The sequence below is a fragment of the Phascolarctos cinereus genome, unplaced genomic scaffold, assembly GCF_003287225.1.
Source record: "Phascolarctos cinereus isolate Bilbo 61053 unplaced genomic scaffold, phaCin_HiC Scaffold_2;HRSCAF=192, whole genome shotgun sequence".
Lineage (NCBI taxonomy): Eukaryota > Metazoa > Chordata > Mammalia > Diprotodontia > Phascolarctidae > Phascolarctos > Phascolarctos cinereus.
This window is the reverse complement of record NW_027555625.1, coordinates 260,642,036-260,662,933: the sequence shown is the minus strand read 5'-3', so window position 1 is coordinate 260,662,933 and position 20,898 is coordinate 260,642,036. Positions and strand designations below refer to the sequence as shown.

General features: G+C 43.1%; 1 protein-coding gene across 3 annotated transcripts in view; it reads left to right on the top strand.

The window, feature by feature from the left end:
* RXRA (retinoid X receptor alpha) overlaps positions 1-20,898 on the top strand; it is a 288,589-nt gene that overhangs the window by 256,384 nt on the left and 11,307 nt on the right. For all 3 annotated transcript variants that reach the window (XM_020981921.2, XM_020981920.2, XM_020981922.2), the window contains exons 6-9: positions 4,684-4,813; positions 13,074-13,206; positions 15,106-15,197; positions 20,576-20,681. In XM_020981921.2, coding sequence (XP_020837580.1) covers positions 4,684-4,813; positions 13,074-13,206; positions 15,106-15,197; positions 20,576-20,681 — 461 coding nt within the window. The remainder of the gene's footprint in view (positions 1-4,683; positions 4,814-13,073; positions 13,207-15,105; positions 15,198-20,575; positions 20,682-20,898) is intronic.

Sequence of the window (20,898 nt, the reverse complement as noted above, 5' to 3'; positions counted from 1 at the left end):
TATCTGTGGTCACAGGGATCGAAGCAAGTAGCACAGTTGGATTTTGTCCACTTGCAGGATAATCTGGTTCTGTCTTCTCTTTTTCATAGATGAGGAAACTGAGATTCAGAGAGAAAGGAAGAAAACAAGCATTTATTAAGTGCAGGCACTGTGCTAAGTGCTTTATAAATCTTATCTCATTGATCCTCACAACAAGCCTGAGATGTGGTTTATTATTCTCATTTTTACAGTGGGGAAAGTGAGGCAACAGAGGTTAAATGATTTGCCCAGAGTCACATGGCTAGTAAGTATCTGGGGCTGGATTTGAACTCAGGTGTTCTGGACTCTAGGCCCAGTGATCTATACACTGTGCCACCCAGTCACTTCTCTAGGTTGTACCTTCCATTATCAGAACTGTCATCTTCATTTGACCTGGAGGATTTGCACAACCTGAGTCAGGGATGATTGACATGAGGTTACTTTGTTTTAGAAAGGGATGTTTTGAGGAACAGGATGCTTTCCGACTTCGGTATGTTTACTGTGAAGTTTTAGATTAATAAATTAATTAACAGGTCTTTATCAAATCTTTATGCATTATGAGGAATGTAGGGGGAAAAAAAGCAGAGATTTGATCAAATGAGTATGTAACATGAGTGGATTGAATTCTAGGAGACATAGGACTCTCTGGGCTTCACTGTATGGTCCCTTCCAGCCCTCACATTCTATGATCAAGATGCTTATGGGCCTTTAGGATCCTGTCCAGCCCTACTCTCTATCCTACTCTCTATTCATTTTACAGAAGAGTTAGCTCAGGCCCACATGAAGGGTAGTGGCTTGTACAGGGCTGTACAGTTAACTAAGTGGTTCAGCCAGAAATAGAACCCAGGTCTCCTAACTTCAGGTCCAATGTTTTTTCTAGGAGATCATGTTGTCTAGTTTGGAAATCAAGGCATGAGACAGAGAACAGTGTAGAATCAAATTCATCATTACACTCATGTACTGTGTGTATTTTACTCGGCACCAGGTATACCAGAGAAATACGGCATAGACCCTGCTCTCTAGGGGCTTGCCATTTAATTAATTCAGTGCTCGTTTGTAAGTTTCAAGCTTTAAGCACGTAAGAATTCATAGGAGAAAAAGGGTGGCTGGAGGCCAGGGATGGCCCCGTGCTAGAGATGGGACTTGAGCTTTAAGGCATCTGCCTTCACCAGAACTGAGCTGTTGGAAGAACCAGGTCCAACAAATCTTGGACTAGATGCCTTCTAAGGCTTCTTCCTATTTGACCATTGCATTATCCTGTGATTTTAGTGTAGCCCAGCAAGCCACGCTTCTCGATGAAATCCATCCATCTACCCGTATCGCCTCCTCCCTGCCCCCTTTTCCAGTCCCTAAGGTTTTCAAACCACTGCGGCGGATCTCGTCATCCAATTTGTAATCGCCGTCCCACTTGAGCAGTTAGCAGTTTCTTTAAACAGGGATTTGGTCTGTTTAGACTGCACGTCCTACTAAAGAGCAGATGGTTTTCGTTATTAGGTAGTATTTCAAAGGGAAGTATTTTTTCTCCCGCTGCAATGCTTCAGTTGTTGTGTTTTATGGAATGATGAAATTCCAGCACCCGGCTCATGTGGAAATCAATCCCTTGCAGGACGAATCGATAAGAAGAAGGGGACTGGGAGTTGGGGGTGGGGTAGGGGGGAGAAGGGGGACTTTTTCCCTTTCAGCCTTTTGTTGGAGAACTAGGATAATTATATAAATAATACCTTCTAGAGAGGTGTATTAGATGTGGGGTAGTGGAAAGGGACGTGGTCTCAGAATGAGAAAGATCTGGGTTTCAAATCCCACTCCTGACGCAGACTGGTAATATGACCCTAAACAAGCCGCTCTTGATGCTTACAAGCAATCCCTGCTTAGACTCTCATTGGCAGAGCAGGTGCTAGACTGCTTTGGTAGAGAGTACCTCACTGGGAATTCCCTAAACCAATAAAATCACAGGATTGGTCCAGAAAAATAAAGCATACTCACATGCTTACATCACTTTGAAGTTTCCTGAGGATTTTCCCATCTGTTATCTCATTTGATCCCTATAATTGCGCTGTGAAATAAGTAGGCTTATTTTTTTTTTCAAATGAGGAAGTTGGGACTGGGTCCGTTCAGTTGAATCCAATTCAAGAGATGCTCATTGGGTGCTACTATATACGAGGCATTGGGCCAAGCGCTGGCGTGGTGGCTTACCCAACATCATACACCTAGGAAGTGGAGCAGCCAGGGTGTCAATCAAAGGCCAGTGGCTCTGGCATTAACTGGGTGAAGTTCTCAAGCTCTGTCTTTCCTTTTCCAATTGTCTACTAGATGCCAGGTGCTGAGTAAGGATCATTGCTAAAGTCCAAGGCGGTGCTGGAGCGTGGTAGGGGCCCCTACCTAGTCTGAGCTCACTTGGTTTAGAAAGTCTTACCTCAGTTTGCTCTCCTGTTATTTGCCTGGAGCCTTAAAGCTCTGATAGCCCCAGATAGTGTGCTACATATACTTCACTCTGGACACTTCATAAGCAGACCCCAGGGATAATTTAGACCAGGAGTTCCCAAACCTTGTAGGTCCCCATATCCTTTGGCTTTCAGTAAGCCTTTCAGTATCCTCTATTCAGTATGAAAGGAAATGAATTCTAGAATTTATCATGCGTCGTCACATAAGAAATAGGGCTGGAAATAGATACTGGACCTGTTACATAGGAAATTGCCAGGTAAGAAAACACCCTCTTTGAGAGCAAGTCAGCATTTTCTCTGTAATTTATCTTCTTAGAGTTGCCTAAGAAATAAGATAAAGGTAGATTAATCTCAGTAGAATCATCTACTTTGGGTTACTCATCACAGGGCGTCCGGGTCTGTTTGGGGCTGTTAGAACAATTAAAGTAATCCACGTGTGGATGAACCTGTGCCAAAGCTCACGTTCTTGGTTGGGGGATGGGGAGGATGAGGTGTCATCATGATCAATAGCTGATAGTCTGTTATATGAAAAAAAGAGTAGACCTATTTTTCATAACCTCAGAGGCTAGAACTAGAACCAATAAGTGATAATAAGTAGGTGGAAATTTTTTTCTTTTTTTTTTAAACTTTGTTGTATATTTGAAAGGAGTAGCAATTTGTACATAGTAGATTTGTAGTTTCATGTACAATCATCTTTTTTATTATACTGTGTTATGGAAATGCTTGTTTTATTCTATAAATTAAAAAAATAAAGTGCAGATTTTAGCAAAAGAAAAAAATAAGTAGGTGGGAGAAGCAGTTCTCAGCTCTAAAAATGAGAGCTATGAGAAAATAGAATGGGCTGTGTCAGGATGGGATAAGCTCCCCCTCACTGCAGCATCCAAGAAGAGGCTGAATGGTCACTTCTCAGGGATCTTGTAGATGGAATCCCTGTGCTTGGTGAGTGGCTGGACTAGATGCCCTCTGAGGCCCCATCCAGCTCCAGAGTTCAGTGATTCTAGCATTCCCATCTTAGTCATAACCATTTAGCCCACCAGACCGAGAAACTGCTCTCTTAACAGCAGCACCTCATGCATTGGTTCAACCTTGGGTTCTGCTGCTAGTTCCAAATGGTCAGTGCTCAGATCTCAGCTCTCAGCCTTCTACTGGTATCTCCCCCACCCCACCCCCAATGCACACATCTCCTGTAAGTGAATAATGTGATCTCTTCCTTCACCTAGCTTAACAAATTAGGCAAACTTTAACATCTTAAAAATATGTCTCATGCTAAGTCAAGAAAAAACGAAATTCAGAAATTGCAAATACAATTGTCAGGGAGAGGCTGGATCAGAAGAAATGATTGTAGTTGGTTTTGGCCAGTTCATACGTGGGAGAAATGGTTGGTCAGTAGTTTCTGTGGGAAAAGATCGAGAGGTTTTCAGTCACAAGGGTGATGTGGCATCTGAAAAAGCTAATGTGATTTGTCCTAGAAATTTGCATTTCTGGAGTTGTAGTGTGTAGGACAGGAGGGGTACAGTGCCACTGCCCTCTACTGTGGTCCAGCCACATCTGGAGCATCAGAGGATGCCATATTGTAGGAAAGACTTTGACCCAATGGAGTTCCTGTAGAGGAAAGCAGCAGGGATGGTAAGGGCACAGATGACCTACAAAGATTGTTGAAGAAGATGTAGATGCTTAAGAAGACTTAAAAGGGGTCATAATATCCATCCTCAAACACTGGAAGGACTATCGGGATTAGATTTGTCCTGCTTGGCCCTAGCTACAGTGGTTGAATATTGTACAAAGCCAAATTTAAGCTTAATGTAAATGAGAGTTATCTAAAAATAGAATGAGCTGCCTCAAGAAGTCGTGGATTCCAGAGTCTCTTATTTGAGGTCTTCAAACAAAGTCTGGACTCCCACTTGCCCTGGGTTGGTTATTGTAGAAAGGACTGTTGTTCAGGTATGAGTTGGACTAGAGATGACCTTTGACCTCCCTTCCAGTTCTGAGGTTCCATAAATCTAGGAAGGACTTTTCTTCAGGAAATAAATTTTTAGAAGGGTTCTCCACCCCTTGAGGCAAAGTACATGCAGCCTGGAGCTGAGTCCTAATTGTCTCTCAGCCCCTCTGGACAGTAGTTTAAGTCTCACCCTGAGTGAGAGTGATCCTAGTAGGGTCAGCCCCTATCCCCTCTTCCCACATGTATGCCTTTCCTACCTCTCATGGTACCTCTGTCTGTTTGCAGCCCAACGACCCTGTTACGAACATATGCCAAGCAGCAGACAAACAGCTCTTCACCTTGGTGGAATGGGCCAAGAGAATCCCCCACTTCTCAGAGCTGCCTCTGGATGACCAGGTCATTCTGTTGCGAGCAGGTAAGTGAGGCTTCCTACCTAGGGCAAGACCTGGCTTTGGGACACAGGGGAAGAAGCTGCTGCTACCTTTGAGATCCTTTTGCCTGGAAAGGAAAAGGCAGAAAATAGGTAGGACTGAAGTCTCTGAAGCCATTAAGCTAGGATTTACTTACCAAATCCCAGAATGCTAGATGGATTATACACAGCTTTTTCCCTTTATAGCTCAAAAGAGGAAGTTTTAGGACAATTAGAACCCCAGCCACTGGAATTTAGCCACTGTAGAATAAAATGTCTAGAATTGTGCATCATGGCAATTCATGTGTATGTCATTTCTCCTTTACTAATGTAGCTTCTAAGCTCCTCAAGGTCAAGGATCATTTCCTATTTATCTCTGCATTTCCTCCCTCCTTCCCCCTCCCAAGCACCTAACATAAGGCCTTTCACACAGTCAGCTGTGGAGATGTTTAAAAATGATCAGATTCAGGAAGGGTTAAGGTAGATTCATAAATGACAGGTGCATAATGGGAGGAAGGTAAGTTGGGGCTGCCGTTTGGGAAGGTCCTTCATGTTTTTGAGATTGACATTGTGATGCAGTTATAGTTTTCTTCAAACCATTCACCAGGGCTCCCTATCAGAGAAAGGACCACAGTTTAGAAGAATGAGGGGACTGATCTCAGGAGGCACCTAATGGGTTAATGTCTTTAATCTGTCAGACTTAGTAGACAGGAGAGCCTGCTGGCAAGTATCACTGGTAACCTCCTGATCCATTCTCCTGGAGCCTTAATTTCAAGGTTTTCTTAACACTCTAAGGCATTCATCCTATAACATATCTCCAACACCCTTTCTCTCAGTTTCTTGCTACTTCTGCAAACTTCTTGACCATAATTAACACTCTTGAATTTGAACTTTAGTTTGGGAAAATCCCACCAAAAGGGTGATATGCCCTTGGGGAGAAGAAGAATAATCAAGCCAAAATGACATTCATGCAAATCTGAGGATTTTATTCAAGGGACCCGGCTGGGATTGTGGTACTAATAGGCACAGAGGAAGCATGGTGTAGTGAAAAGAACCTTGGACTTGGAACTGGGCGAGCTGAATCCTAGTCTCAGCTTTGCTGCCAGACACTGTATTGTCTTGGGGAGGTTGTTTCTTGTCTTCAATGAACTCTTCTATAAAATGGGGTTGGATTTGAGGTCTGTGATGTCACAAGCTTCTTACAGGTCTGACACTCTGAGACTCATGTCCAACCAGCCCTATCTGCTTATGAGCTGGAAGGAACACATGCCATTTAAAGCTCTTCTTGCCACTAGGAGAATGTGAGGAAATGCTACCCTTTATGCCCAATGAAGCTTGAGCCTCCGTTATTTTCTGACAGAGCCAGTGTGGAGCATCATGTTTAGTGGCAAAAAACCAAGTTGTGGGTCACTGGGGAAAAGTTGCAGGGCCCATTTCCTGCAGCAGCCCAAGACCCCCAAAAGTCAACTAGACAACTTGGCCCATATTGGGGGTGGGATCTGGTTACGCGGAGGCTGGGACATTGAAACCCAAATTCCATTTAGTGCTCAGGATGTAAAAGATATAATTATATGCTGAGTGGAATGTTGAGAGATGATTTTTTCCCTATCTGATTGGCTAGTTTACAGGGCAGAATGCTCTAGACATGCACTGTGAATTGCCACTGCTCATTAAAAACACACACACACACACACACACACACACACACACACACACACACACCCATTACATTGTGGGGGGTGGGGTGGGGGTAGAAACAGGAGTAATTTAGAGTAACTGCTTGGGGTAAAGACATTTCCTTTGAGTGCCTTAATCTACCTTGTTCCCTTTTGCTCTCCCCCCACCAAAAAAATTATCAGCGCCTCTTGTTGACTGTTCAGTTTCTAGGAAGAAATTTCTCAGTCAGTATTGTCCAAATAATGCCCGGAAAATTCTACCATGTTATCTCTGATCCCACAGCAGTTTTCTGTTTTTTCCTTCCACTCCAACTTAGCTTCCTTTCCCACGAATACCGGGGACATATTCTGTAGTTTCATTGGCCCCTAACACGAATCTGCCTCTACTTCTTTTCTCTATCTCTGTCTCTGTCTTTGTCTCTCTGACTCTGTCACTTTCTCTGTCTCTGTCTCTCTGTCTCTCTCTCCCCTCCCTCCCTCCCCCTCTCCCTCTCTCCTTCCCTCCCCATATCCTGTCTGTACCATGGAAAACAGGACATAATGTGGGTAATATGCAGTAGTGGAAATAACACTGGCCTTGTCAGTCAGAAGACTCTTGTTCTCATTTTCTGGGTGACTTTGTGCACGTGACTTATCCCCTCTAAGACTGCATGTGGACACAGAGTAGACACACACACATACACACAAGTGTGCCTGTGTGTGCATCCACCTACCCACATACACAGTTTCCTCATCTATGAAATGAGGGTATTAGATGAGAGGTTCTCTAAGATCCTGCTCACCTCTTAGGTTCTTCTTGTTTTCAAGTCTTATCTACATTTCCTTAGTAAGAGGCAAGGCAGAGTAGTGGGCAGAGCCCTGGACCTGGAGTTGTCAGGGGGCCTGGCTTCCTAGGCCACATCTGCTAGCTCAGCACCTTTATGATCTTGCCCCAGTCACACCACTCAAATCTGCCTCTTAAGTCTGAAATGTAAAACGGGAGTAGTAGACTAAACAATTTCTGTAATTCTTCCCAACTCTTCAGTCTGTGCACTTAAAACTTCTCCTTACCTTAAGCCTAATCCTGTCTGAAAGACAGAGTGTGGAGAAACTTATCCCATTGGTAAGAGCATCATTGATGCATACAACACAGATGTACTTTGTGGGTGGTTGTGTTAGCTTTCAGTGTAGAAGCACTGCTTTTTAGGGAGCTGGGCTTCAGGGAGTCAAGTTTGCCTTTTAATTTGACTTTTGAGTTGCACTTATCAAAGGCTTAACTTCTTGGGGGACCCCTTGCGGAGGGGCCAGATGACTGAATTTATTTCTTTTTAGTGAAGATCTTTATAGTCATGAGATAGAAAATATTGTGTACTTGGACTATAGACAATGTTATCATTGGAAAGGACCTCAAAACATAGTTCATAGAACACGGTGCTTTGCACATTGTTGTTGTTCAGTCACGTCTGACTCTTTGTGACCTTGTGAACCATACTGTCCATGGGGTTTTCTTGGCAAAGATACTGGAGTGGTTTGCCATTTCCTTCCCTGGTGGATTAAGGCAAACAGAGGGTAAGTGACTTGCTCAGTTCGTGTGTGTCTGAGGCTGGATTTGAACTCAGGTCTTCCTGACTCCAGACCCAGCTCTCTCTATCTATTGAGCCACCTAGCTGCCTCTAGTTGAGTTCATTTTTCATAGTTTGCATATTGTTAGTGCTTAATAAATGCTTATTCATTCATTCATTCATCATAGAATGTTAACTCTGGAGAGGATATTTTAAAAAATAGGTTGTTATATACCATCAGATTTGAAAGGTACCTTAATCTTAGTACAATAAAATATTAAAAAAAGAAGGGAAAGAGCATTGAATGTCAGAAGTTGGAAGGGCTCTTAGTGATTATCTAGTCTAGTCCCTTCAGTTTACAGATGAAGATGGGCCTACCAAGAATGTCCCAAGAATTTTAATAACAGTGCACACTTCAGCTAATTTGTGGTGAACAGTTCTAGCTTTCAGGAGCTAACTTATCATTCCCAGAGGCAGTTGGTCTTGATGGTGTCTCCTGTTTAATTCCAGGACCCATCTTGGTCTACATGGATCAAGAACTCCAGCCCTAGTTAGTCAGCTTTCCTGGATGCAATAACTAGAATTCTCATCACCACTCACAGGACAGGGAATTTCTCCTTTCCTCATAATATGTCTGTATTGTGATCTCATGATCCTTGTGCTGCCTAGAAAAGGGAGCTCATGGACATCGCCATGCAGGGTCTCACTCCCGGTGTCTTTATCCAGTGGAGCCTCGGATAACCTCCATAGAGAAGTCTAACCAATGGCTTTATGTATTATTGAGTACAGAGAGCAGCCCATGGTGAACAGCTGCACATAAAATATTTAAAGATTATAACTTAGCTAAGAGCAGTGGTTGAATTCATTCATGCATCCACCTCAGGAAAATTAAATGGAACTGAGTCCTTGGGCCAGTAGAAGGAGACCAACCATACCCCCTTCCCCTGTCTGTCTATGAATTCTTAAAGGTTTGAAAATCTTGTGGCTTTGGGGACTCAGCAAGGGCAAAACTGCCTCTGGTGTGAGAGAGCATGCGATTAGAGTGACTAGGCATGGAGTCTACATCTTTGAGAGTCATCCAGTGATGGGAGCCTTTTTTTAGTATGTGAAGTTTTAACAAACAAACTTAAAATGTAGACCCAGATGAGGGTATGTGTCCCTTACAAGACATTTACTTTTTAGCATTAATTTTTTTTTCTGCAATTGAGTTGATATTCTGGTGGATTAGTGACACAGAGGACACATTTATGAGATTAGGCCTATAGGGCAGAACTTGGTATATTTGCCTTTATTTTTAAAATTCCCCTTTCCCCTTGACCTCTTCCCCTCATCATGGCAAGCAGATATGTATAAGATAGGTGATTGCCTTTTGCATCTTTTTTTTTTCTAATTTTGAGCAAGTTTTTCCCCTTCTGTGGGTCTCAGTTTCTCCATCTGTAAAGTGATTGGGTTGGATTAGATGGTCGTTCAGGTTTTTCCCAAGCTTGTTTTCTCCACGTGTTGCCTCCTCTGACTCATTGTTGGATCCCCTGTCTAAAGACCTTAGGCCATTTTCTAAAATCATCCCCTCTGTCTTTCAGATCAGAAATGACAAGGAAGCGATAGGACTTGTCTAACTGAGCTCCTGGAATCTGTGGTGATAATAATCATAATAATCCCCTATGTTTGTGGTGTACTTCTTACTTTTCAAAGGACAGGCTCATTCTTTAGCTCATTTGATCCTCAAAAGACAGAGAGAGGTTATGAAAGATAGCAGTAGACTTAGTATCCTGAGATCTCTGTTCAAATCCAAGCTCTGGGGCTTTTAAAAATTTAGTTTTTATTTAATTTTCAATTCCAAATTCTCTCCCTTCCTGTCCCCTTCTCCCACCATTGAGAAGGCAAGGAAAATAAAATCCATTACAAATATGTGTGCGCATGCAAAAAAAAAAAATTCCACATTAGCTGTTATACTCACTTCTCCCCCTCTTCCTCCTCCCCCAAAAAGCAAGAAATAGAAGAAAATACCAAGCTCTGGGATTTATTACACGTATCCTCTTGGGCAAATCACCCCAGCTTTCTGAGCCTCATCTTCTTCATCTGTAAAACGAGGATAGTAATATGTCCACTACCTACTTCCCAGAATTTTTGTGGGAGAAAGTACTTCTTAGCCCGTTAAAGTACTATATTCATGTGAGTTATTGTCTCTCTTGGTATAACTGAGCTTTAGAGAAAACAATGATTCTTCTCTCCATTTGACAGAAGAAGAAACTGATACCCCAAAAGTTAGTGAATTTCCTAAGTTTCTGGAACAAGTCAGTACAAAACTGAAAGCAGAACCCAGATCTTTTGAGCCTGGTCAGGAACTTGTAGGAACTGAACGGTAAATACATCAGGAAAGGAGGGAAGGATGGATTTATTAAGCACTGTGCTAAATATCATCTCATTTGATCCTAACAACAAAAAACTCAAAAAACCTTAAAATTTAGTGAAATGTAGATTTCAGCTGAGGGTATGTGTTCCTATCTGGGAGGTAGGCTCTGTTATTATCCCCTTTTACAGTTGAGGAAACTGAGGCAGACAGGCTAGATAACTTGCCCACACAGCTAGTAAGTATCTAAGGCTGCATTTAAACTCAAGTGATTCTTACTCCAAGGCCTAGTTCTCTGTCCACCTTGCCACCTAGCTCCTTGGTGGAAAGTTAGTGGATGGAAAGGTAAAATGGAGGCTCCTTAGGGATTGTCTAATATACCCGTGTCTCTTCTGGCACAATTTCTGGTGTTCTTTCTGTTGTGATTCAATAGACATTTATTAAGTAGTTAATCCATCAAACATAACATTTGTAAGCACCTACTACTCTGTGCCGGGTCTAGAGCTGGAAGGGGCCTCTCGTCCAACCCTGTCATTTTACAGATGAGGAAGTGAGTGGCCAGAGAAATGAGTGAGACTCTTACTCAGTCTGCTATTGAGTAGCAGAGCCAGGATTTCAACCCAAATCCTCGGACTCAAAATCCCAGTGTTCTTTCCCTTATCCCATGCTGCCTGTGCTGGATATGAGAATATAAATGAAAAAACAAAACAAGTTGGTGTCTTAAGGATTTTCCTTTCTATGAGGGGTTATAGTTCATGATGTCATTTGGTCACATTTAAGATCTATAAATCTAGCGGATACTTAGTTCTCCTTTGCAAAGGCTATTGGGTAGTCCAGAGGCCTTGGAAATATAGGTACATTCTGTTACTGTAGAAAGGCTTACATCAGGTATGTTGCAGAGGCATAGGAATAGACCACATGACCTCCTGATGCAGTTTCTCCCCGTGTGATTAAATATAAGGAAAAGGGGTTGCTAAATTGAATCACTGGTTTATAAGCTCAAGGAATTACTGATTTTGGGAGATACCTAGAATGCTCCATCCAGGTGGACCTTAAATCATCCAAGGGATTTTGCACTCACCAACAAATGAAGCAAGCATTAATGAAGTGGCTATCATGAGCCCAAGAAGTAGAGGTTTTCACAAATGTAATCATATTTTCAGTGTTCTGGGTGGACTCACAATTCAAGACAATTCTCTGGTGGATTTTTGTGATGTATCTAGTTACCAAGCACACTCTGCTTCTTGGAAAATGTGATTTTTATCTCTTGGTTGTACTTTAAAGTGATGCTGTGCTCCTGAATAGACGTATTCACACACGTCCATATACCCCATTTCTTCAGGATCCTTTTCTGGGTCCTGCCATCCCGGGAATCATTTGTACATTTTGGTCTGTGCTGGGGAAGGCACATGAATTTGCTTGGGAATGGAGAGAATGGTTTGTAACAAGTCTTCTGCTGCTTGTATGAACTTGCCAAGCATGTAGCCCCACCCTAGGTCTTCCCCCTGGGAAGTTCACTTCTCCTTGGCCCTTGCGCAGCTGGCCTTGAAAGCTGTGCTGGCACTGCTGGGGGGCTGCCACTTCTCCCCACTCCCCCGGCAGGCACCCTCTCCACTAACCTCTCACCTTTCATGTCGGCCAGTTGGTGCCTGCCCTGAGCCCAGCCCTGTGCTTGATGCCATGGAGAGCTTGGGAGAAGTCCTTGCCCCCCACCATTGCTCATGGCTCTTGCTAGGGAGACCAGATGAATTTAGGTGAAACAATTGGAGCTGCCTGTGGTGGAAAGGGCACTATTCTGGGAGTCAGGGGACCTAGATTCTAGAGCCGATGCCATGCCTAACTTACTCTGTGAATTTCCCTTTTCTGGTCCTTAATTTCATTTTCTGTAAAATGAAGTAGTTGGGCTAAAATCTCAGAAGGTTAACAATGGAAAGGGTCACTCACATGCTTCCCCTCCTCCCGTTTAAAAAAAAATGGATATTTCATCTAGATGTCCGCAGAAATCAAGTGATTTCAATTGCACCAAGATTTAGTCAGCTTTTCCTATGTGCCAGACACTATGCTCAGTGCTGGGGATGGATACAAAGACAAAACTGGAAAATCCCTTACCTCCGGGAGCTTATTCTGCTGGGGGTTGGGGCGAAGGGAGTAGGAGGATCCAGCATGTAAATAAGTAAATACAAAGATTTGTCTAAGATCGCACAGGTCAACTGGCTTTTTATCCAGTACTCTTTCCCCTCCAGTATAATCTCCTATCTATTATCGAACACCCTGTGATTCTGTAATTTTCCATTTCTAATAAAACTCTAAGATCTATTTACTTTGAATGTCAGAAAAGAATTCTTCACTTTGTATCATTGCTTTTTTATTTTTACCCGGATTGTGACTAGTTCAATTATTAGACACACTTCTAACACCAACTAGTGGTCTTGGCATGCAACAGTAGGAAGACTGCATTTGTACATTTCTTAAGAACTTTCAGATTACCTATACATTTTAGTCAGACCGTGTAAATCAGCATTATGCCCTGATAGCATAATGAACTAAAGTGTGCATTACGTACAATTAGGAAACAGGACCATGTTTATACATAATGTGCTAATTGCATGTGGACAGACAAGTGGGAAAGGTGTTGGAGAAAGGAAGAGCTCATTAGGGGCTGGAGATCAATATGTGTCCTCTTCCCCCCTTCCCTACAGGCTGGAATGAGCTGCTCATCGCCTCGTTCTCTCACCGCTCGATAGCAGTGAAAGATGGGATCCTTCTTGCCACCGGCCTTCACGTCCATAGGAACAGCGCTCACAGTGCAGGGGTGGGCGCCATCTTTGACAGGTGGGGATTGGACTTTGGGGGATGGAAGGGGAATCCTATTAGAGAGGGTAGGGTTAGGGTCTTCTCCCTTTGATCCATCAGCCTGAAGGGATATTTGATCTGAGTGTGCTTTTGAGGAGATATGGGTAAAGAGACAGAAGACCTGGTTTCTCATCCCAGTTCTTCCATGAACCAGCCCATGTGACCATCGGTGAGTCACTTTCACTCCTTTGGCCTCAGTTTCTTCATGTGTAAAACAAGAGGGTTGGAGTAAATGCTTTCTTAAGATCTAGTTCTTTGCAATTCTGTAATCTCTGTTATTAGTCTAGACAATCCATACATAAACCTACAGTGGGCTTGCATTTAGAAAACTATGTCTAGGTGCCACAGCTTATCAAAAAGTAGACAGAGCTAGAGGGGACCCGGAGATGGGAAGCTCAAACAATTAAGCACAATGTAGGAGCTGCTCAGTGAGGAGAAACTGAAGAAATGAAGGCTGCACAGTTTAGTAAGAAAAAGAAATGGAAGGGAAATAGGGCCTCACAGTCTGTAAAGTTATGGAGGGATCAGACGATGTAAGAGTGTACCCTTAAACTCTGGATAAAAAAATTAGAAGTTTTCCACTTGAACCTTAAAAGAGGAGATTTTAAGAAACTGAGGAATAAATTTATAGAAATGTTTCTCTGAGACTTGATACAGGTTAGTAGCAGAAGTAGCCTCCAAAAATTTTTAGATGAAGAATTAATTTCTAGAGGAGAGATCTGTAACATGTTATGAAGGGAATGTCATGTTTTGGCCAAATGAAGATACCAGCCTTCCACAGATCTACCCTCATGAGAGACAGAATCATCATATCATCAGCTAGAAGGGTCCATAGAAGACACCTAGTCCTAACTAGTCATTGTAAAGTTGGGGAAACTGAGGCCTAGAAAGGTTAAGTGACCTTTAAGTCACTTGATTATGTGATCTACAATACCTGGGGTCTCTTGTATTGAAGGGGTGGGGCTTGAGATGGCCAGTGGCACCTTATTTCAAGTAGAGAGGCTCCTCCTCCCTCCTCCCCATCCCTTTGCTGCTGACTTGACTTTCTCTATTTTCCAAGGAACACAAGAGCCCTTGCAGAGAAGCTGGATTCCCTCCCTTCCTCATTCCTGTCATCCATATCTCAGGGAAACAGCTCTCTCTGATGTGTGGAACCCACGGGCATAGACCCATAAACAGCTTTGCTCTATGGGAATTCCCTGAGTGCCAGGGTTTGACAAAACAGTAGCTAGATGGCATTGCTATGTGAAATGGGAGTCCTTGTGCCCATTGAACAGATGAGTATGCTGGTATAGAGCGGGTCAGTACCTACCACCCAGTCTCAGCTGCTGATCAACTCAAGAGTGGTAGGATTTGGCCATCAGACAGGGCCACATGAAGGCAGGGGCAAGACTCCAAACTCACTTCTACCCAGTTGTTAACATCACCCTCTCCTTGATCTCCAGTCTCCAGTTTAATAATTATTGACCCTGCTCCCTGTGTCTTTGAGCCAAATCTAAACAGACATTGGTGTGTGAAGGGAAAAGAGCTCATTTAAACACAAACACTTGCAATAACACACAAAAATGAATACTCAAAAGAGTTGGCAGAAGAGTTACATTTTATGTTATCTCTCTCTCTCTCTCTCTCTCTCTCTCTCTCTCTCTCTCTCTCTCTCACTCACTCTCACTCTCTCTCACTCTCTCACTGGTTTTGCAAAATTTTCCCTGATTTGACATTCCCTCTTTAAAGTTTCTTCAGAAGTTATTCCCAGTTTCAGTCCTGCTTTATCACTCAAGAGCGACAGAATGTCCTGACACTTTGTCAGAGTAATCTCCAAGAGGGGGGAACCCTTGTCTGATGGGGTGTCTTGTGTTCTGTGTTTCCTTCCCCCTGCAGAGTCCTGACAGAACTTGTGTCAAAAATGCGAGACATGCAGATGGACAAGACAGAGCTGGGCTGCCTGAGAGCCATTGTCCTCTTCAATCCGGGTATGTCCTTTCTTCCCTTCTGGATGAAAAAAAAAAAGAAAAGCAAATCCAGTCTCCAGAGCCAGTGAGATCTGCAGTAACAACATATCATTTACATGGTTCTTCCTTGTGGAACTGAAAGATCAGATTGCATATAATGGGGGACTCGGGGACTTGGGGCCAGGGACCAACTCCAGATTCTTTGAATGTTCTCAAACTCGGTGAACAGCAATTCCCATATGTTTTTGGTTAAGGACCCTCTAGGCGTCTTGACTATCATTTGAGAACCCCATTTTGAAATAGCCGTGCTTTGCCTTTATGGTTCACAGTGTTTCTTTATCTTTAGAGTATCTCTCTTTGGTTTTATTATTTTTCCTTCCCCCACATGCAGATTCCTCTTCCCCCAGCCCTGCTCTTTCTCTGCTGCCCCTGCTTCCAGCCGTCTTCCTTGTAGAATCTTCCAACTCTGGTAGAATCCTCACATTCTCCACTAGAATTCAGAAGTTCTGCCATTAACGTTCCAGTTGAGATGGGCAGAGCTTGTGAGAGAAACCCATTGATTCCTTCTTAGCAGTAACTAGCCTGACTTCTCTGAGGCTGGGGCCCCAGGCTAAATTGCAAGGTTGTGGTAAGAGGCAGGTCTCAGCAGTTTTTATTCTTGCAATTTCTATGCGGGGCCCTTTAGAAATAGGCTTTGTAACAGCTGTAGAGAAAGCATTGGCCCGAGTCAAGAGAGCTGGGCTCTAAGTCCTGATTGTTCCACTTATTAAAGATAGACTTATAGCTCCTTGAAGGCAGTGATTGGTTTCTGTTTGTCATCACTTAGCACAATATCTGTCACAGAGCAGCATTTAATAAATGCTTACTAGTTGATTAGCTAATAGCCATATGACCCTTAGCCAATCACTTCCCTTCTCTGGACCTTGCTATCCATGTTTGTAAAAGGAGGTCATTGGATTGCAAAATTTCCAGAGTCTTTTCTATACTAACATTATGGGATATATTCTGTGGTTTTATTCAGAGCAGTCAAGACACTATTATGTCATCCCTGACAGTCTGTAAGATGAAAGCCATATTAATTGTCATTTTTTTCATTGATAGCCATTACAAGAGTTTCCCTTCCTGGGGAAATTACTCAACATAATTTTGTGTTAATAGCCTATAATCCTTCATCTAAATGTGTCTGAGTCACTTAAGTTAGCCACGTCCTCCAGCTTCCATGTATCAATTACTCAGTCCAAATCTTCGTAGCGGCTTGGTTTGCTCAGGTCACTCTCCAAGGAAGGAGCAGCTAGAGCCCCTCAGATAATGTAGAGTTGAGAAGTAGGGGAAAAAAAAAGCAGAGGTGTGATTCGAAGTTACCTAGTTGCCAAAATGCATATGTTCTCTTTAGCCTGCTGCAATTTTACTATGTACTACGCTGACGTACTCAGCTGTCACCAATGATTGACGGTCACCTTCCCATAAGAAAAGCCCAAATGGCCTAATCCACCATGACTGGCTCAATTTGCCATGCTCTTGTTCTTAGATTTGGAGGGTGGTTAGAAAGCAAGTCCATTCACTACCCAGGGAATGGGATGATGTGGAATTCGGCAAACATTTCTGTAGAATGTAGAGTAAGATGCAAGGGCTGCCTGTAAAGCTTTTTAAAGGAAGTAATGTTGGGTCTAAAGTTAGAGAGGGTCTGTCCTTTACTATTTGGGTGACCATAGATAAGTCACTTGACCACTCCGGGTGTATATATTTCTCTATCTATATAAAATTGGAGATGTTGAACATTTAAGGTCTCTGCCAGTTCTGAGTCTGTAATCTCATGAAACGGTCTTTGAATGGCTCCCGCAGAATGTGTTTGGTAAGGGCTTAGAGTCAGACGGAAGAAACCCGTTTGAGCAGAGATGTCAAGTGAAGGTTGAGAAGAGGGGGGTGAAGAAGAGGGAGGAATTAGGACAGATTATGGCAAATTTGATCTCCAGAGATCTTGGAAGCCGTAAAAAGAGAGCAAGAAAGAAAACTTGGCAAACCTATAACCTCGGCAGTGAGGGTCAAGAATGTCTGTTGTGGAGACGAAAGGGGAAAAATTAATAGACAGATTGGAGGGGACAGGTCCAAATGGGAAATGAGGGAGGGAGGGTGGTGTGATGAGATCATACAGTATAGTCCTTAAGTATTACCACATTGAGATAGGACTTTGCTTTGCCAAACCAGTTAAAAATGTCCACTCTAGGATACAGGGCCATTCATCCTTCCGTAGTCTTTACCTCACAGTTTAACTATGACAGCCTCATAAATGTTACCCCTGCTCCTTGAGCTCTGGATCTTATCCAGCTGGAGAAGCTAGCCCTAGCCTGCATAGTGCAGACCTGGGAAGAAAGGGGCACTGGTTTGGGAGAACTTAGGGAAATTTAAAGGAGGCCCTGACGTAGATTGATGAGGAAGTGGGAATGTAGTAGAAAAGGTCAGAAATCCTGGGTTCAAATCCTTGCTCTGCTACTTATTACTTTGGAAAGAGCATTTTCTTTTCTATGCTAAAATGTCTGCATTGTAAAATGAAGAGGTTGGATAGATGTTTGTTAAAGTCCTTTCCAGCTGTGTGATTCTGCACTGTTTCTTTGAATAATCCTCACCATATGTATATATTTCCTGAGTGCCTCTCATATGCTAGGTTTTGAGTGCTAGAAGGGTACAGAAGCAAAATCTATAAATTTGAGAAGAGGGATGAGAAATTGTTGGTCAAATTTAGGATGCTTGCATTGTCATCATAATCGTCATTGTTGTTGTCATCGTCATCACCATCATCATCATCATCATCATCATCATCATCATCGTCGTCGTCGTCATCATCATCAGTTTAGATTCTGAAGAGACCATCTAGTCCAGCTCTTTCATTGTTACAGAGGAGGACAGTGAGGTCTCTATAATGACTTGTCCAAGATGGATGACCTAATTACCTGGGTGATAAATGTGACAAAATTAGAATTTTTTTTTTTTAAAGAATTAGGTCTCTCTCTGTCTCTCATCCAGAATAGAAGTTCAGGGACTACTCAAAGGTCTCTTCCAACTCTGATGGGCATAAAACCTTTGACCTGCTCCATTTCTGACCTGGGCTGATTCACCCCTCCTTAGGTTACCTGGTGACCCTCAGCTCTCAGATGCTCACCATATTTTTTGCTGTTGACCTTAGTGCAGGCACTCAATCAGCCCAGCCCACTGCAACCCTAACCCTAAAGGCAGTGCAGAACTCCCAAGCTCAAGGGATCTGCCAGCCTCAGTCTCCCGAGTAGCAAGGATTCCAGGTAGGAATCACCAGAATCAGTGGTTTAGAAATCATCTCATTAATCTCCCTCGTTTTAGAGAAAAGAAACTAAGGCCCAGAATAGTTAAGTGATTTGTCTGAAATCAAATCCTGTGCTCCCTGACTCCAAATCCAGCTATGTTTACCTCTCCCTGTGCGTTCTAGATCTTGGATTCAAGCCTAGGTTCTCTTGTCTGTAGTCACATAAGTAGTAGTGAAAGGAGAATGTGAACCCAGGTTTTCTTCACATCAAGTTAAGCTCTTTTTCTGTTATGCCACGAAAGGGGATGTAGTTACAGGACCAACCACAGGTCATCCTACATTTCTTAGTGGTTATTAAAGTTGTAAAACTCATTGCTTTAAGAGGAAGTTGAGGTGGGGAAGAAGCTCCATATCATTTTAGATAAAGGCCTGCATGACCAGATTAGAGCTTGTCACTAAGGGAAGGTGGGCCTATTTTAGATGCCTTTGAACATAAAGGAGGTAGGGCAGCTATAAAATGGGGATCATAATGACACCTACCTCCCGGGATTGTTGTGAGGCCCCAATGAGATGATATATTTGTAAAGAGATTAGCACGATGTCTTGGCACATAGTAGGTGTACAATAAATTTTCCCTCCCCTGCTTCTTTCATCAAAAAACTCTTTGATCAGAGGCATAATTCTGGACTTACAGGGTCTTAGGAGCTGACCCCAAGAGTCACTGATGGTGGCCTTGTATCCTGTCTTGGAAACATAAAGCCTTTTTTTTTTTTTTGGGAAAAAAGAAAAAGGAAATAATCTTTATTAGTTGCTGCAGCAAAAATAAGTAAAGATTCATCTTCTAGCAACCAATATTCTGTAATGAACCTCTCCACACTTGGGCTGATCCTTGAACAACATCTTTATGCTCCATTGGCTCCATGCAGTGTCACCTATCCCTACTTCTGCTGGTCCATAAGGCCTTATTCTGCAGCACCTGATGCTCTTCAGCTCAGTCTCAGATAACTTCGACCATCTCCCTCGTGGCCTCTCTTTTCACAGAGGTGAGAGAGCCAAGCATTTTCTCTCCCTTCCTTCGTCACCATAGTGTTCTGGTGGGGTACCATTTAAGGAGAGAATCGAATTTCCTCACCTAGCTTCCATAAAGCCAGAAGAAACCTTAAGAGATCATTTAGTCTAGCCCCATCATTTTGTAATTGAGGAAACAAAGGTGAATTCCCCAAGGTCAGGGGGATAGGTAGCAGAGCTAGAACCTGAGACCTGGTTCTCTGATGCCAAATCCCCTACTTAACCCACTGCATCAGTCTGCAGCCCAATTAGTTTAACAACCCTCCTTATTTCCACACTGAGCTGCTATTTAGTAGCTATTAGAGAAAAGATGAGAAGCCCTGGGGAATGGAGGATAGAAGAATGAACCAGGAAGAATGACTAATCAATCACCAAGCGTTCTCTGAGTGTTGTCTGTGAGCAACCCATCTTGGTGGGTGATGTGGGGGACCCAGAGTAAAAATGACCCCGTCCCTGCCTGCAGTGAGTGCACCGTCTAGCCAGAGAGACAACATTGACACGCAGGAAACAGAAAACAGTGAAGCATCCAAGTTTCTGGTATCCATTGTTTGTGCAATAGATGCCCAGGGAAGAGAGAGATGTATAGAGCAATCAAGGTAGGCTTCAAAAAGGAGGTGGCATTTGAACTAAGTTTTGAAGGAAGTATAGGCTTTGGATAGGATTTGAACCAGGAACAATTACATTCAATATATGAACAGTGAGAGAAGCAGGGCCAGGAATGCTAATGGATTGAGGCAGAGGGAGTAGTCTACAGAAGGTGAGTGGTGGTAAAAAATGGGAAAATAAATTTGGATAGGTTGGGTGGGGATCACTGTTGTGCAGATTCATTGAAGTCTGACAGTAGAGTTTGACCTTCAATAACTTCAAAGGAAAAGAGTCCCTATGTAGCCCTGGACTAGCCCTCACTCTCCAGGCCCTCCCACTCTGTAGGTCTAATAGTCTTGGAGATCATTTACCATTGGTTCATCACTTTACATTTTCTAGGAAAAGGCTCAAATTTGCCAGTTCCCACAACCAAAGCTGAGCCTTACCTTTGGAATTTCTCCTTTCTTTTCAGACTCTAAGGGACTTTCCAACCCTGCAGAAGTAGAAGCCCTGCGAGAGAAAGTTTACGCTTCCCTTGAAGCCTACTGCAAACACAAGTATCCGGACCAGCCTGGAAGGTGAGCATCCTTCCTGGTTTCTACCTCACTCTGTCTGTGGAAGAGTGAGAGACAATGGCTCTCCCTTGTGATCCATTTCTCTGAAGCTGTAAAAGAAATGGAGAATAGGGAACAGAGACTTTGAAATTCTAAAGTCCTAGAACTAGGGGGATCCCACCCATGCCATTCTTGAAAGAGAGGCTTAGGGAAACAATGGGGAGAAGTTAGAAAGAGGCAG